General features: G+C 41.6%; 2 protein-coding genes across 2 annotated transcripts in view; one reads left to right on the forward strand and one right to left on the reverse strand.

Annotated features, from left to right (window-relative positions):
- Nucleotides 1-2,686, forward strand: part of LOC101631525 (acidic mammalian chitinase-like) — a 10,012-nt gene extending 7,326 nt beyond the window's left edge. Inside the window, exons 8-9 of the mRNA XM_004689496.1 lie at nucleotides 855-993; nucleotides 2,403-2,686. Of these exons, the coding sequence (XP_004689553.1) occupies nucleotides 855-993; nucleotides 2,403-2,686 (423 nt within the window). The remainder of the gene's footprint in view (nucleotides 1-854; nucleotides 994-2,402) is intronic.
- A 2,379-nt stretch (nucleotides 2,687-5,065) lies between these two features.
- Nucleotides 5,066-9,361, reverse strand: PIFO (primary cilia formation). The gene is made up of 5 exons (XM_004689497.1): nucleotides 9,343-9,361; nucleotides 8,959-9,101; nucleotides 7,397-7,527; nucleotides 6,111-6,228; nucleotides 5,066-5,134 (listed from the first exon to the last, which is right to left on the reverse strand). The coding sequence occupies exons 1-5, from the start codon at nucleotides 9,359-9,361 to the stop codon at nucleotides 5,066-5,068; spliced, it is 480 nt and encodes a 159-aa protein (XP_004689554.1).
- Between the last annotated feature and the right edge of the window lie 4,505 nt (nucleotides 9,362-13,866).

Raw genomic sequence — 13,866 nt, forward strand, 5'->3', positions numbered from 1 at the left:
TACAATGTATAACAGATAGCATAATATCCCAATAGATACTCAGATAGTCCAATAAGGTTAAATGCCAAGTTTTCCCTAGCATGTGTCTCCACTAGTTTATCTAGAAAATTGTTTTATATCAGGCCTGACTATAATCTTCAAAGGAGGAGGAGAACATGACTTAACATTTTTATGTAAATGCTGAACAAGCATTTTTAAAACTTGTTTCTCTAAACACCAGTGGAGCAAGAAAGCAGTTCTCCATTTTACAGGTATGCAGGCTGAGAGCTTAGATGCTATACTTGTGTGAGGCTACAGAGTAGGAAAGGGGCGAAGGCAAGAGTTAATCTAGTGTCTGGGTTCTTCCCATAGGATAGCACTGTCAGTTCATCTTTATAGAACCCTGGCCAGAAGAAAGGTGATCAACATAGAGGAAAAAGGGGGCTCTATGAGGAGTGATTAAGAACTTCAGCTTTGGGAGCAGATACACATGGTTCTGAATCCTCAACTCCATAGGCTCCTACAAATCTGTAAAAGAGTAATAATCAAAAGATCTAGGTAGTTCCTGTGATGACTAAATAAATAATGAATGTAAAAATGTAGCTTAGCCTGGAAAAATCCTGTTAAATAAATATTAACTTTGTATATACTGTGGCCCAAGAGTTTATTAACTGAGGACAACAGGAATAGAGCTGGGTTAACCAATACTTTGTCTTAGGTCCACAAAGCACATATACCTATCCTTTCATAAAAGAAAAACTGAGAGGTCCACTCCATCTGCCTTTCTCTCCATAATCAATTTGTCACTCCAGACTCCCTCTGTTGCATAGATGCCATTTGATGATGACTGTCAAGTATACTCTTTCTGCCCATAGGTTGACTTTCTCAAGGAGAACAAGTTTGGTGGGGCCATGGTTTGGACAATTGACCTGGATGACTTCTCTGGCTCCTTCTGCAATGAGGGCAAATACCCACTCATCAACAAGCTGAAGTCACTCCTGGGCCTGTCCTCAAGTATGTCACTCTTGAGTTAGACACATTGCTCTAAAGAAGATGCAGGTCAAGACACAAAGCACAGTAAAGCAGAGGGACCAGAGTGAATAGAGGGGTGGGGAGCATAGAACTTCCAGGCCCTCACATGTGATAATAGGGAGAGAACTATAGGAAGTGTCTTTAAAAAATCCAGTTTTCAATCAAAGGACCAGCTCAAGTTTAGTAGGTAACACGGACGAGGATTTGAATGAAACTGACACCCTAAAAATGGGCCTTGCTGCTCAGGAAAATTGGGGCTGGAAAGAGGAATTGGTATCCTGAAACTAAGTCTGATACACAGACTGACATTGACCTCCAAGCTAGACTCCTTCCCACTTGCTGACATGCACTAGATCCTGATGTAGAACTAATCAGGGTGGCTCAGCTATTTCCCCACCTCCTAATACTTCAGCCTAGGCCCCAGGAAACAGCCCATGAGTTTATCTGGATTCCTGTCATATCCCCAGTGCTTGCTGCTCTAGATCATCATGGTAAAAACTCAATATAGAACATAAGAAGATAGGAAGACTACACATGTGTAATGTACACATTTTGCCATTAGCTTCTGGTGGGGAGGGGGCGAGGCAGGTCTTGAAGAACAGCAGGAACAAAGGCTTGGGTAGCTGACTAGTCACAGGTGAGCACCATAAGGAGAGACCCCTGCTCCCCTTGTGGCATTGTGTGCCCCTGGGTTGAGAAGTCCTGGGAGAATCATGCAAGTGGAGGTTGGTAACTGGAGGGAAGAAGAGCTTTCTTGTCTCTACTGAGGAAACTCACAGAATCACTGCTTTTTAGAATTGTAAACACCTATAAGAGATGAGTATAAAATGACTTGCTCAATGCAAACAATAAGGAAGAGTTTTCTACTAGTGGAGTAAAACGAAAGACAAAATGTCTGGAAAGAGGGGGGAGAGGAGAGAGAGAGAACAGAGAGACAGAGAAAACAGAGACAGAGAGAGGACAGAGAGACAGAGAAAACAGAGAGGACAAAGGAGGCAACACTGACTGGAAACAAATAGAACAAAGTATATGACAAGAAAAAAATAAACAATCTAAGCATAATACTTTAACACAGTGAAAAACCACAAATGTCTTACTGATGACAGAAATACCTGCAGAGAAGCCTCCTCTACTAAGACTCAAATGTTTATCACTCCCAGGGTGAAATCCTGGCTGCTGTAGGGTTGGGCTCATTTCCCCTGAGCAGAAGCCTGGGCTAGAGCACCCACCTGAAAGCACTTTGGATGCTGTTTCCTTGTTACATTCTTCCCAAGGGGAGCTTCGAGGCTTCTCGCAAGTTCTTTGAGGACAAAACTAATAACAGAAGGTTGTAGCTTGTTTTTCAAAAACAGGTTAGGATTCTGGTCTGAAATGTGCATTCTGTATTTTAGAATGTACCCCAGCAGCTGCCAATGCCGGGTACAAGCGGCCAGTCACACCCAGAAGCACAGGTTTCTGCGCGGGTCAAGGCGGAGGCGGCAGCGAGGGTGGTGACGGAGGAAGTGGGGGCAGCGGAGGCAATGGAGGCTTCTGTTCTGGCAAAGCTGATGGCCTCTACAGTGACTCTGAGGACAGAAGCAAGTTCTACCAGTGTGTGGGAGGCAAGACCTTCCATTCCAGTTGTGCCCAAGGCCTGGTTTTTGACCAGAACTGCAAATGTTGCACTTGGCCTTAAATTGAAAGTTGATAAAATTCTTTGTCGCAAATTCTTTGGTGCTGTTTATCAAACTACATCTTCCAATATTCCGTGTAGTCTATAGCTTATATCAATTGTTCACACTGAAAGTCCTTCTCTAGTAAAACAGCATTATGATAAGATTTTACTGTATTAAAACTCACAAGAAACTGTACTTCCTTAACCTTACCTACTGCATATTTTATTCTTAGTATTCACTGTAATTTTCCTTAAGTATCTGCGTACAGATACTTAGCTATATAGCTTTTGCATGTTAAAGGTTGCCTGAGGTTAACTGGAGCTATATTAAATTTTTATTTTTCATCAAATGAGGCTTCTGTTTTAGAGAAGAGTGCGCCCTTCCCTGGGAGAAGCCAAGGGCATAGGTACCAAACAGTAGAGTGAGTCAGGTTCTGTCACCCCAGCAGCACCCCCTAAAAAGGGGGTCCAAGATCCTGGCTCAGCAGAAATACTGCCTGCTAAATTATTACTCTAAAATCTCTGTATGTAACTAGATACAAAGGAGAAAAAGAAGAGGGGTGGGGTGATGGGTGATGTGTTAACACTGACATACCTCAAATCATAAATTCTTCTTGACAAAATAATGGAAACCCTTAAATCAACTTCAAAGTGTGACAGAGCAACCCAATGTGAACTGGGTTGCCTGTCTGTGGGTCCTCCCTCACCCACATGCTTAAGATTCAACTGCAGGCACACACAAAAAGGGTCAATAATGGGTTTATTTACAAAAGGAAAGGAAAAGGAACAACCTAGGGAAAGAGAGAGAGAGAGATACAAGTTAACTAGAGCATCCTACCAGTTCCGCTGACTTGGAACCCCAACAACACACTGAAAGCTCATCAAGAGCCAAGCCACCAGCCACCAGCCATGAGATCAAGGGAAAGAGAGAAACAGCCTAACAGCTCTTCTGTAATCCCCCCAAAGTCTCAAAATGGCTGCTTAGCTCCGCCCTTGGGTCCTTGCAGTCCTTCCTTTGGTATTGCTGGAGTTGTAGTTTCAGTGACTGGAATAGGGGGTGGAGTTGTAGTTTCAATGACTTGAGTAGGAGGTGGAGCCCACAGAACCTGTATCTGCAGAGTTCATCTAGGACATTCTTTCCCCCTAACAATTCAAGCATTTGTACTGGGTAAGTTTTCAGACAGAGGTGTTTATCATTAATATTTGAATTTGATTTCAAATAGAGACTTTTCCGTCACCATTATTTCTTCAGAAAACTTTGGTCATTAAGGAGGTAGGCCTTTCAGCATTAACATGCCTGGGGGGGGAGGTTGTTTAACCTGGTTTACCTCTTACAGCCTCTTTCACTAGCTTACCTCTTGCCATGGGGTGCCCCTGCAGTTACAGTGGGGTATGCTTTCATGCTGCTTCTGGCAGCTCTTCACTCTGGTATCCAAACACATGCAGATGCACCACTTTCTGGTGACTGCTAAAATTTCTAAGTAGGTATGAAAAGGGATCCATTGAAAGATGAGGTAGATCATACTTAATGCCCTTGAGGGCTTTACTTTTTTTAGCTAGTGTTGGAAAGGGGTCTGTTTTCCAGGCTGGAGTGTTTGGTTTTGTATTTTGAATATGGCTACAGAGAGTTCTGAACTTACACTCCTAGGCTAACTTCTAAGGTTTCAGGGAGTCATTCAGATGAGGAAGGCCAACACAATCCACCAGCCACCTAAGAGAATCCTACTTATTCTTCAGGCCAGGTCTCAGGAACCAGCCTGTGCATTATCTGGATTCCTGTCATATCCCAAGTGCTTCTGGCTCTGGCTGACCATGGTAAAAACACAATATAGAATATATGAAGATAGCCAGACTACATAGATGTAATGGGGAAAGGGATTTTAGATTCCAGAGTTTCCTATCAATCTGAGAAAAGCAACCAAATCAGGACCTTCCCACGCCAAGTTGGGAACTTAGGAACTTGGGAGAGTTCCCCAAACATGCCTTCATGCCTGTACGTCTCTTCTGTATTTCCAAGTCTAGATACAAGTGAGAGCAGCCCCAAGTCCCATTCATATCCTTTATACATCTAGAAAACAGCCCGTTACCAGGGTTAATGGCAGAACACATAATAAAACAGATATCTGATCATTAAAGCTGGGTATCCATGAATACTTTAATGAAATGAAGTCACCCCAATGGACATTCAGTAGGAACTCCCAGACCCATCCATATATGAAGACAACAAAACAGCAGAGAAGAGAATACTCCGAACTAGATTTTATGTTCTCATGAGCCCCTTGCCCCTCCTGGGGCCCATGCTGGCAGACAAGAGGGCCTCAGCAACGCAGAGGGAGACTTCTGCTCTCAATCCGGGAGATCCTGTGGTCAGGAGGAGCACGTGAGGGTAGTCCTGGCTCCTCAATCGTAATACAAGCTTAGGTAGGCCACACGGTTCCGATGCTTTCTAAAATCTTTATCTGTGGACAGCTGCCATGAAAGAGCATTGTCAAGGTCAATATTCTAGTAAGAGCTCTTTGCCTGTCTTCCTGGTTGTGCAAAATAGAATTATATAGTATGTCTGTGTGGTTTGGCTAAATCCCAGTGCCACAGTCAGCTAGTCTTAGGGACTTGACATTTGTGTACACATCAGCTCCCTGTATACTGTGGCATATGCTGTGTTAGGAATTACCTTCCACCTGGTCAGTTCTTCTCAGAAACAAAGATTATAGATATTAATTCCTGAATGTCACCAAAGGTCCTAGCACAGTGTTATAATTATCAATCTATTAGGCATTTAACCCATATCTGTAGAATTAACACAAAGTTCTACTGGGAACAAAAAGGTACCTCTAGAAATATAATAGTAAACGTGGATTGACCACTTACAAAGTTATAAACACGGTATTAAATTTTGTCTGCACTTATCTCAGTCTTTACAGCCATATTAGATCGGCCTGTTCTATCCATTTTGCATCAAGAAAACTAAGACTTAGAAGATGCAGGAACTTGCCCCAAATTACAGAACAAAAACAGTGACCCTAAGAAGTCTGCCCCCAGAATCCGAGCTCCTCCCAAAAAATGCTCTCTGTTCTCTAATGACCTCATGGGTGATATGATGGAAAGAGCACTAACTTAGGGTTCAAGCTGAGCATCCTATACGAGTCAGTCCACCAGTATCCCCATTTTCTCCTCCACTACTGTAGGGTAATTCTCCCATATCTACCACAGAATATTATCTGAGGATTAAATAAGAAAATGTGACTTGTCTGGTCATATGCACCTTTAAACAATCTAATAAAATTGTGTAACTCTCCAAACAGATCCTCATATGCACAGAGACATAAAACTGTGCACATAATTTCAGGTAACAGGTTTTCCTGAAGTCCATTTATAAGCCCGTGGGTAAGAATTCTTGATACAATGAAAGTACTACATGGAATGGTCCACAGAAGTCCAGTGTTACCTCAGTTTTTAGAGTCCTTTTCTGTAGACATGGAACCTGAGCCCAATCTGGGGATCCAAATTTCATAGGCCAGGTAACTTTGGGGGGTGACTTTTTCTCTGGGTTGTACGTACCAGGGCTAGAATCAAAAGCACAAAACATCACGTCTAGTGAGTAGGTAACCGAGCATGAGCTCCAGCAGCAACACTACAGACCCTGAACTCAGTCTAGCTCTTTGGGGAGGGGTAACAGACTGACTAGCTTTTTAATGTAGGGAAGCAGGGGGCCCCCTGCCTGTGAATGTATTCCTCATTAGATGTTAGTATGGTAAAGATAGCTAAACTTGATGCCAGTTAGTGTAAAAATTGGTTCTAGTTTAAAAATAATTCTGCAACCCAATGCAATAATAAAAGATGGACCACAACCATGATTTGAAAATGGGGATAAAGTGCCACAGCAATTGAATCTATTTGCGATTCAGGGACAGCAAAGCAGAACCAATTACATTTTCTTGACAATGGAAATACTGTATCAATTGCTTTAGTTCATGACACTTTTTCTTTTGGTATAGATTCTTTGCGGCAGTGGAAATAAGAAGAGTGGACATTTGGAGTCCCACATTTTTACTTTCTTATTGCAACCCTTGAGAAAGTTCTGTTCTCTCTGACCCTTGGATTTCTCACCAGTGAAAGGAAGGCCTTGACTTTCCTCCTCCATCTCCATCTCCATCTCACCTGAATGGCTTCCTAGAGAACTCAGACTATTCCCCTGGTCTACAAGGTCTGCCCAGCCCCTCCTTCTCTGTTCTCATTTTCACATTGCTCACCACACTCTAGCAACACGACCAGCTTACTTTTTTCCCTTGTAGCAAACTCCCTTCCTACTTGCCTGGTTTGCCCATCACAGCCCTAGCTTATGACTACTGAATAGGTATAATTGTTCAGAAAGTCCCCTTTTACTTTCAGAAGTGTCACAGTCTAATGAGTGACATGGTTACTCTTCTTATTATCACTGACATTTTCTTGTTTATTTGCTTCTCATTTGTCTGGACTCTAGAATATCCGCTCCAAGAAGGTAAGCTGCTGTGCTAGGCTTCATGCAAACTATATAGCTACCTTGCATGCTGGCAAATATTTTTTGCATGGACTACTAAGATTTAAAATTCTACAATGTCAGAGATCTGGAAGGCGAGAAGTCCAATCTTTTAAGACAGGTCGTTCCTTATTTCGTCTCCATGGGTTATATGTAAAAGCCCTTCTTTTTCTTCCCTATTATTCTAAATTAAAGAGCACCAGAAAGAGACGTACCAAGGATGACAAGCGTCCTTTGAGTATGTCCTAAATCGAGGCAACAAGGTATTAAATGGAGCAAAACTTTGTTTGTGTTTTTGTTCCCGAGGATACATTGGCTGGTACATGCCTGGGTAAGGTGTCACATCCTGCTTACAAGAAAAAGATAAGTTATAATACAAGGTCACACACACACACACACACACACACACACACACACAGAGCCTCTAAGAAAAAACACAGGTCTCTTCCTGTTTTTATCAACTATGACTTAACCACCTCAAGCTATAAAAATAGGCCTACAGTAGGTAGAAAACCGAGATAAGGGAAGTTCCCTTAGCTGATGATGCTTAGCTTATAGAAACAGACCTAGAGTAACTGGAGAACCACACTAACGTCTTGCAGCTGCTACGCCTTACCGTCCCATTCATATTTTGAGAGCCAGTATCCCTAGCCCTTGATCTTAAGTGTCAGCAAAATATCCAACAAGAGATTAGGCTGTATTATGCTGAAGATGTTTAGATTTGAATTCAGTCACTCAAGAGAATGAGAAGGTTGACATTTGTTAACCAACAAGAGAAAGCTGATGCATATCAGCGAAGGTTCTAGCATGCTAACCTCAGCCCCAAAGTCCTGTCTTGGTAGCATTTCATCTAGGAATTGTTTTCCACTGTCCCAGGAAACTCCCACACACACACACACACACACACACACACACATTTGCACTGTTAACTCCCAAACTTTTGGGATCGGCTTTTTCATAGTTTTTGGTTGAATATCGAGTTTTCTTTAATTCTAGGGCGCATTCCTTAGGCAACCTCCCACTCCCAAGACATAGCAACACAAATCATATTAAAATCTAAAAACATTCGGTCTTTTCTAACCTTGGAAATTGGCTTAAACCTCATGGCTGTTCTGGCTCCACATGTATATCCTTTTTTACTGGTTGGAATCTTAGAGAGGTTGTATGCCAAGCCATTTTTCTTCAGGTGATATATATTTATAAAAAAAAAGACAAAAACATCAAGAACATTATGTGAACCATCAGAGTGAACTTAAATGCGCCTATCCATCTTCTCCACAACATTCACCCATTGTTTCAAACACCAACTTTGACCTAGTCAAGACCACACAGTGGCATGGGTAACACAAGGACATCTGCAAAGCAAAGTGGCCCATAACGGGTTAACGGGTAGAGGAAACGTGAGCACTGCGGTTCATTTACCTATCTGAGCCCGCAAAGCAGAATTTGTTCTGATGCAACAGTGATTCTGATTATATTAGTTCATCAACTGACCTGCCAGCAGGCCAACAGCCCGGATTGGACTGATGTGTGATTAGCCTTGGCTCACATATCCTCACAGGTGGAAATGGAATAGAGACTCAAATGGGGACTGGATGAAGCAACGGCTTGCATTTGGTAGGGGTATGAAGGGAAGGAAGCAATGGTCTTTTAATTTCTGACAGCTGGTTGCAGGAGACCCTGAAGGCCACAACTCAGATAGTTTTTCTTCCATGAAACTTCCGTATGCTGAGCTAGCCAGGGAACTCTGACCCACCTCGGGAAGGTGAATACTCACATCCTCTGAAAAGTAGCATCCAGGTCCTCTGTGGGGAGCTCCTCTCAGAGGAAGGAACTTGTGCCCCAACAAAGTTAGGGGGTGGGCAGCAGGAAAGATCTTTCTGTGTTGGCTTGATCCAAAGGGGTACTTAATTTGCCTTTCTGAAGATCAAGAAAGAGGAGAAACTCCACATGAGTAAAGACCCGTCCAGCTGAGCGAGCAGGTTTAGGGAGGGGCGAGGTCTGGGGCAGTAAGGCAGAGGACAAGGTCATAAAGGAAACCAGTTCGATCTCCAAGCGGGGAGCGCTGGGTCACGGCCCCAGCCCCCTCGTCTCTCCCAAACGCCCCACTGTCCCCTCTGCCCTCTCTTCCCCACTCTTTTACTGCAGCAACCCTCCTCACTCTTCTTCCTTAAGGACATCTCTCCCTTGAGCCACTCGGGTAGCCTTTGTGTACCGCGTTGCCTAGGAAACGGCTGCCTCAGCGCGCTTCCGGACACAAAACTGGAGCGAGCTGCTCCAGTGCGCCAGCCCAGCAAGTGGGCGTGCTCTAGGGACCCCGATAAGGCGAGAACCCGCACCTCCCCGGGAGAAAACCCAGGGGGTTGTGGACTCTACAGGGCGGACTGGGTAGGGTTGGTGCACTTTATGGGGATGAGCGAGAAGGGCAGAAAAGCTTGGGAAAATACTCCATAGGGAATGAACTGCTGTGGACAGGGACACTGGGGTTCGGAGTGCTTCTGGGAAGTGGGGAGACCCAGCTGCTGTAAGACAAGCAGAACCCACATAGTTCTGTTTTAGGCGTTAGTCCCCTCTTAGACCCATTTTGTCTTTCAAGTCCTTTCAGTCAGCGCCTGCCTGCCCACAGTGATGTGGCTTTGAAGGGCTGGAAGCCTTGAATGGAACAGTCCTTCCGCATTTTTGAGCAGCCTCTCAAATATTTACATCCCATTTCTCATCTCTAAATTGGAAGTAGCTCTTCTTTATATCGTTGAGAGGATTAAATAATAGAATGAAAGTACCCCGTGCTCAGCACGTGGTAGGTAACGCTACAAGATTATTAACACTTGTAGATTATCAGAATAACTAGCTGGCCCAAGAAGCAAGGCAAGGGGAGAATCACTTGGTTACCTTTGCTCTGGGTATGAAACGCACGTTTTCCCTAATTTGGAGATATTTTTAGGAGGGAGGGGTGGAAGGCAACAGAACCCACCGTGGACTACATCAGACTGCCCTCAGATGCTGATCACGCCTGGGAAGGCACACCTGAGCTTGGGCTGGCACTAATCAGGGCTGATTATTTTTCTCATTTTATCGACTTGCCAAGCATTTACACAACTATTTAATTTGGGGTTACAGCTTCCCATGTGCACAAGTTTTATCCTCCATCAACAATCCAGTGCCAATATACCACTGCCTTGCCACCCCCTCGGGCTCTCCCCTCTCCGTCCTCTGTGGTGACTCGTATTTTTTCAGAGTGTGAGAATTACATTTGGACTCTCTGTTCTATTAGTTTCTATTGTCATTCCAAACCCATACATTTTTTCCCCCCAGCTACCTCTGAAGCTCAATGAGATAATGTGAATGTTCTACCCAACAGATGTGACAGCACCATTCTAAGCCTTCTTGACCTTGCCAAAGTCCTCATGCAGGGTGGCCATACTGAGGTTATAGATCAAATCAAACCCATATGATTTTGATTACTGTCACTGTAGCCTGAAATCAGGTAAGATTACACCTCCAGCTTTCTTCTTTTCTCTCAGGATTGTTTGGCTATTGAGGATCTTTTGTGGTTTCCTACAAATTTCAGAACTGTTTGTTCTATTTCCTTGAAAAATGTTATTGTATCGAATCTGTAAAGGTAGCATGACGATTTTAACAATATCCGTGGATCTTGAGTATTTTTCCATTTCTTTGTCTTCTTTTATTTCCTTTGATAATATCTTATAGTTTTCAGTTTGTAGGTCCTTTACTGTTACTGTGGAGTTTACTTCCAGGCATTTCATCCTCTTGGTGCAATTATAGATGGGAATGTTTTCTTAATTTCTCTTTGCTTTATTTCATTGTTTGCACTTGTAAAACTGATTTTTGTTTATTGACTTTATTTATCCTGCTATTTTACTGCATCATTTACTAGAGTAGTTTTTTTGGTAGAGTCCTTTGTGTTTTTTATGTATATCATCATCTGGAATAGTGATAGTTTCACTTTTCCTTCCCAGTTTAGATTCACTTTATGTCTTTTTCTTGTCTGGTTGCTTTTTAGGACTTCCAACACTACATTGAACAGTAGTAGAGAGAGAACATCCTTGCCATCTACCTGATTTTAGGGGAAAATCTTTTAATTTCTCATTATTGAGAATGATGCTAGCTGTGGGTTTGGCATGTGATTTTTACTAAATTAAGGTCTGTTCCTTCTAGCCCCCATTTTACATAAAGGCTGAATATTGTCAAATGCTTTCTCTGCATTTATTGATATGATCGTATGATTTTTGTCTTTCCTTTTGTTGACACAGCGAATTACATTACATATGTAATTACACGAATTACATATGGTGAATTTGTGTCTCTGAAGTAAAGCTCACTTTGTCATAATGTATAACTTTTAATGTACTGTTGCATAAATTTCAAGCTAAAAATGTTAACAACAGACAGAGATGGATGCTTTATAATTATTAAGGGAACAATACATCAAGACTCACTAATATTTACTCACCAAGTAAAGGATCATCAAAACATATGAGGTCATTGCTATCAAGTCTGAAAACAGACATTGGAAAAACACATCACTGGCCAGAGACTTCAACACCTCACTTTGGCAGTGGACATCAACCAGACAGAAAATAATGACACAATAACCTTAAACAAAGAAGCAGACCAAGTGAGCTAAATATACCTTTATAGGGAACTGCACCCCAGAAAGCTGAATATACGATCTTCTCAAGTGGACATGGAATATTCTCCAGTATTGCCCACATATTTAGGCACAAGACAAGTAGCAATAAGTCCATGGAGATTGCAATTACACCAAGAAGTTTCTCTGACTACAATGGTATCAAACTAGAAATCACCACAAAAAGAATTCAGGAAAAACCTCTACTATTTGGAGAGTGAAAAACACTACTGAGTGCCTATTAGGTTAATGAGGAAAAGAATGAAAAAATACTTCAGTACAAATGATAATGGGAACACAACCTACCAGAACTTGTGAGACACAGCAAGAACAGTACTAAAAAAAAAAAAAAAAAAAAGGTCATAGCAATAAACAAGAAAGAGCTCAAATAAGTACTATATCTTTCACATTAAGGAACTAGTAAGTAGATAAACAAACAAAATTTAGAGATAATACAGAACAATTTCTCTAATGAACATAGATGCAAAAATCCTCAACAAAATCTTAGCAAACCTAATTCAATAATGTCTTAAAAGCATCATATACCATGATGAAGTAGATTTATTTCAGGAACACAAGGATAGTTCAAATTCAAAATCTGAAAATCAGTGATGTAATTCACCACTTCAAAAAAAGTAGATTAAAAAATAATAGTAGGGCCCTTCCTGGTGGCACACCGGATTGAAGCACAGCACTGAGAAGCTAAAGCCACTTCTGCATGAGTTCGATCCCCACCCTGGAGGTGACCATGTGGCGCGGCAGACCTCTCCTGGCCCTCCCGCTGCTCCCCTCAGCAGTGTACTTCAACGATCTGCTTGTTCTGCTCCCCACTCTGTCTCTGGTGAATCTTCTCACCGCCCCTGCACTTCTGGCCTATAACCCAGTTATGTATACACAAATAAGTAAATCTTTAAAAAAAATAGTAAAGATTAAAAAGAAAGTAAAGATATGATCATATCAATAGATATGAAACAAAAACACTTCATAAGATTCAACGTCAATGTATCATGAAAATGCACTGGGACTAAACAGAACATGTGTGATGCAGACTGTATATGACAAACTCACAGTTCCTATCATTCTCAATCACGAAAAACTGCAAGCCCTTCCACTGAGATATGGTACAAAATAAGGATAGCTACTTTCATCACTACTATTTAACATAGTATTGGAAGTCCGAGGTAGAATAGATAGGCAAGAGGATTTAAAAGGAATCCAAACTGAGAAAGAAGTAAAATTTTAAGGATTTTCAGATGCCATAATATACAAAGAAAACCCTAAAGACTTCTTTAAAATACTAATTGAAACAATACATTAGTTCAACAAAACAGGTGACTACACAATCAGTACACAAGTTAGCTGCCTCCTTATATGCAAACAATGAGCTAAAAGAGGAAGAAACCAAGAAAAAATTCAATTTGCAATTAATACAAAAGAACTAAACACCTCAGACTATGACATTGTTAAAAGAAATAGAAGACACAACAGAATGGAAAAATCATCCTTGTTATGGATCAGAAGAATTAATATTGTTAATATAACCATCTTACACAAAGTATTATACCTATTCTATGCAAACTCTATCAAAGTTTAAATGATGTTTTCAAAGACATAGTCTGAACATTACTAAAATTCATATGGAGTCACAAAAACCTTGAATAGCTAAAACTATTTTGATAATAAATGGAGGTACTGGTGGTATTTCACTTCCAGGCTTCAAACTATAATAATTAAGACAGACACACAAATCAATGGAATAGAATTGTAAGCCCAGAAATAAACCCACACTTACTTGGACAAGTAATGTACAACAGAAGGGTGAAGAAGATACACTGAACCAAGGGAACCCTTTTCAAAATGGTGCTGAGAAAACTGGACTGCTGCTCACGAAAGAATAAAACTAGACCACTATCTCACAACATACACAAAAATAAACTCAAGATAGGTAAAAGACTCAGAAGACCAGCACCATAAAATCCAAGGAAAAAACATAGGCAAAACACTTCATGACATAAGCTTCAGCGAGATCTTTGTCTC

Source organism: Condylura cristata, unplaced genomic scaffold (assembly GCF_000260355.1).
Source record: "Condylura cristata isolate star-nosed mole 26May11 unplaced genomic scaffold, ConCri1.0 scaffold00026, whole genome shotgun sequence".
In the NCBI taxonomy this organism is placed as follows: domain Eukaryota; kingdom Metazoa; phylum Chordata; class Mammalia; order Eulipotyphla; family Talpidae; genus Condylura; species Condylura cristata.

Bases quoted from the DNA above. Each gene is read 5' to 3' on its own strand.
- PIFO (XM_004689497.1), bottom strand. The intron at 6,229-7,396 runs GTACGTCTCTTT...TTTTGATTCTAG, and splicing joins AAGGACGCTTGTCATCCTTG to CCCTGGTACGTACAACCCAG. The intron at 5,135-6,110 runs GTAACACTGGAC...CTTTCATGGCAG, and splicing joins AAAGGACTCTAAAAACTGAG to CTGTCCACAGATAAAGATTT.